Source organism: Lupinus angustifolius, chromosome LG03 (assembly GCF_001865875.1).
Source record: "Lupinus angustifolius cultivar Tanjil chromosome LG03, LupAngTanjil_v1.0, whole genome shotgun sequence".
NCBI classification, from domain to species: domain Eukaryota; kingdom Viridiplantae; phylum Streptophyta; class Magnoliopsida; order Fabales; family Fabaceae; genus Lupinus; species Lupinus angustifolius.
In genome coordinates this window covers 29,291,616-29,294,984 of record NC_032011.1, presented here as the reverse complement: position 1 = coordinate 29,294,984, position 3,369 = coordinate 29,291,616, and the positions used below count along the sequence as shown (strand labels likewise).

Genomic DNA, 3,369 nt, shown 5'->3' with positions numbered 1-3,369 from the left:
GTCATTCACATTATTTAATTTTTACAAAAAAAACTATATAATCTTAAGCAACCACCACCAATAAATTAATTAACCACATATCTCACCTTAAATTAAATATTATCATAAGCACACACAAAATAATATAAAGTACACCGAACATAATAAATACATTCTAATTCAAAAAAATAAAATATATAAAAATAAAATATGTAGTATCACACAATATTTGCCGGCAGGCACGAAGTGCCTATACACACTAGTACTAATAAAATATAGAGGTCTTGTAGACATTTATATTTCATTTTTACTATTGACTTTAGATTTTATTTACTCTTTAGAAAGAAAAAAAATACTAAATGTGCAAAATGGTAATTAGACTGGTTTAATTTTCAAATATTATAATTTTACCACCACTACTTATTTATTTAGATATTTGGGACACATTTCATACAATAAATATCTCTATTAATTTATACTTCAAAGTTACATTTTATAATCTCTCTAATTAAACTTATAATTATCACTCATAATAAATTGTACACATTTATTTTTTATTTTAAATTTTAACACTTGTATACCTTTCATTTAAAAAGTATTAATTAATGAATATTGAATTTATTTAGTAACATGGAGTTTGAAAAACCACACATTTCAGTGAGTGGTAGCACAAAAATGAAGATGGAGAAGGAGAGATGGGTCTTAAATATTTGGATTAAGTGTGAAAAAGAGAAATATTTGGTTTTTTTTGTATTACCAATGATATCCCCTCACCATACGAGTAAGGAACTAATCTTTTTCGGTGTGCATGATTGTCCCTCCTAATAAGTGTCACTCCTAAGAATTGAAATATTAACATTTTGGTGATCCTGAAAATTTAACGGACCTTATACTATCAGACCAATACCTAGTTAGTTGTTGGATTAAATATTTGGATTGAGAAGGAGAAAAAGAGATTTGAAGAAAATCTATTTTTTTATTATTTCAGCAGCCCCATTTCCCACTATAAAGAAAGGACAACATAAGTAAATTATGAAAAGAACACATAAGTAACATATGTCAAATTTTTAGAATATCTAGTTTAGTAATTTTAGGAGTGCATTCAATTTATATATAATAAATAGTAGGTTAATTAATGAATATTTTATTTATTTAGGAAAAGTGCAGATTCATAATGCTAGCCAAAAAATAATACTTTTATATACTAGTTAGATAATGCAATTTCATCTTTACTATTTTACCCATACTAAGAATTTATATTTTTGTCTTACTTCATATTCATATTACCTGACTAAATAATATATAATTATTACTTATAATAAGTTTTGAATATTTATTTTTTAATTTTAATATATATCAAACTTTTATTTTTTGATAAAGAATTATAGAACTTGTATATATATTTTTTATAAAAGTTTAAAAGTGTAAGCAATTTCGAGAGTCGCATGTATCACACCTGTAGTAATATAAAATTAGATAAAGGGAATAATATTAGGGTTTAAAGTAAAACTATCCAACTAATAAGGCATTGATCTAATCGTATAAGATCTCATTAGTCTTTAGAACGATAAAAAAATCAAGGATTCGATTACTGAGAGCAGCATTTATTAAGAGAGACAACCTGAATCCCGAACAAGATTAGTTCCTTAACATAATGTGAGGGGATACTCTAGGTGGTACAAAAAAGAGAGTAAAACTCTCTTGCCCCAGCCCCTATTGTATTTTGATTAATTTGAAAAAATAACTTTAAAAATAATTTTTATTTTAGATATTAGATAAAAATAAATGTTATTTTGTGTTTATATCATTAATGATATATTTTATTTTTTTATGTATTTTTCTTCCATTATGCATAAAAGCAAAAAATTATTTTGCATTTGAATGAAATTAATGATACATTTTATTTTTCTTCTAGATATTAGATAGAAAATAAAATCTATTTTGTGTTTGAATAACATTATTGATACATTTTATTTTTTATTATTATTTTAGATATAACATAAAAATAAATTCTATTTTGCATTTGAATAACAATAGTGATTATTTATTCATTTTACCATTAAAATTATTATTTTAAAAAATTATAAGAAACTGACTTTTTAAAAGTGATCATACTTTCCATAATCTCATATAAATGCTTATGTTTTTAAAATGAAATCATACTTTAGAATACATTTTAAGAATTTTATAATAAAAAATGGAATAAGTTCAATTTAGGTTATTTATTAAAATTATTTCATTTACTATATACTTAAAATACACTCACATTATATAGAAATTTATTGACTCACAATGACACAGCAAAAAATGAGCTTTACCCACCAACCCCTCTCACTAATCATCATTATACAATGTTTTCAATAAATAAAAATTAAAAAAAAATTGAATAAAATTTCATATCTCTTTTCATCCTATAATGTGTATATAAACAATTGTAGCTCATTGTTTTTTCTCATTCCATAATTCTAATACTCATTCTTGAATTTGGTTGTGGTGATGGAGAACAACAAGAAGCAATCATCATATTGGCAATCCAAGGGTCAATCCTCAAATTCTTCTGCTAATCCTCCTATAACCGATTCGGCTTTTAACAATAACAACTTTAGCTCGAGGAGGATCAACTCTTCTTCCTTCTCAAACAACAACAATTCTCTTGGAGGCGGCTTCAATAGTAGGGGAAATCATTCGAACAACCTTGCCTATGTTGTTAAGGAGCAAAAGAAGGTTGATTCTAAGGCTGAAGGAAGCGATGACGAGTATAAGAAGAATATGAAGAACAACAACATCGACGACAAGTATGAGGAGGCATACGATGTCGTGATGAAGAATACTATAAGAAGCAAGAATTTCAGGATAACACTCTCACCATCTGAATCTCTTCCTCCCAATGAGCAACTTGGAGGCTACATTTTCGTTTGCAACAATGAGACCATGCAAGAGAACCTTGAGAGGAAGCTATTTGGTATGCTCCTTCTAATCCTTATTTACTCTATTATTATTATTATTATTATTCTAAATTAATATTTCTGTCATTATTACTATATTAACTATAAATATTATCCTTTTTACTATAATTTCAGCTAATTTAGAACACCCCTTTAAAAGTTTTTAAAACATGCCTTTAAAATATGCAAGGAACTATTAAAAATGTTTAAAATATAGAATCTATTTAAAAATCACTTTGCATAATTATTAACTTTGTAGAATCCATTTAAAAATCATGTAAAATTGCATACCTATACACACACATATACATACCTATACACACACATATACATATATACATAAACATATATATATATATATATAAACATATATATATATATATATATATATAAATCTATCGAATTAGCTTATGAACCTAACGAGTCGAACTATATCTAACTCAAG

At 25.4% G+C, this 3,369-nt stretch overlaps 1 protein-coding gene across 1 annotated transcript in view; it reads left to right on the top strand.

The window, feature by feature from the left end:
* The window catches only part of LOC109342650 (B2 protein-like), a 3,312-nt gene continuing 2,392 nt past the window's right edge, over positions 2,450 to 3,369 (top strand). Inside the window, exon 1 of the mRNA XM_019580593.1 lies at positions 2,450 to 2,941. Coding sequence (XP_019436138.1) covers positions 2,476 to 2,941 — 466 coding nt within the window. The 5' untranslated portion in view covers positions 2,450 to 2,475. The remainder of the gene's footprint in view (positions 2,942 to 3,369) is intronic.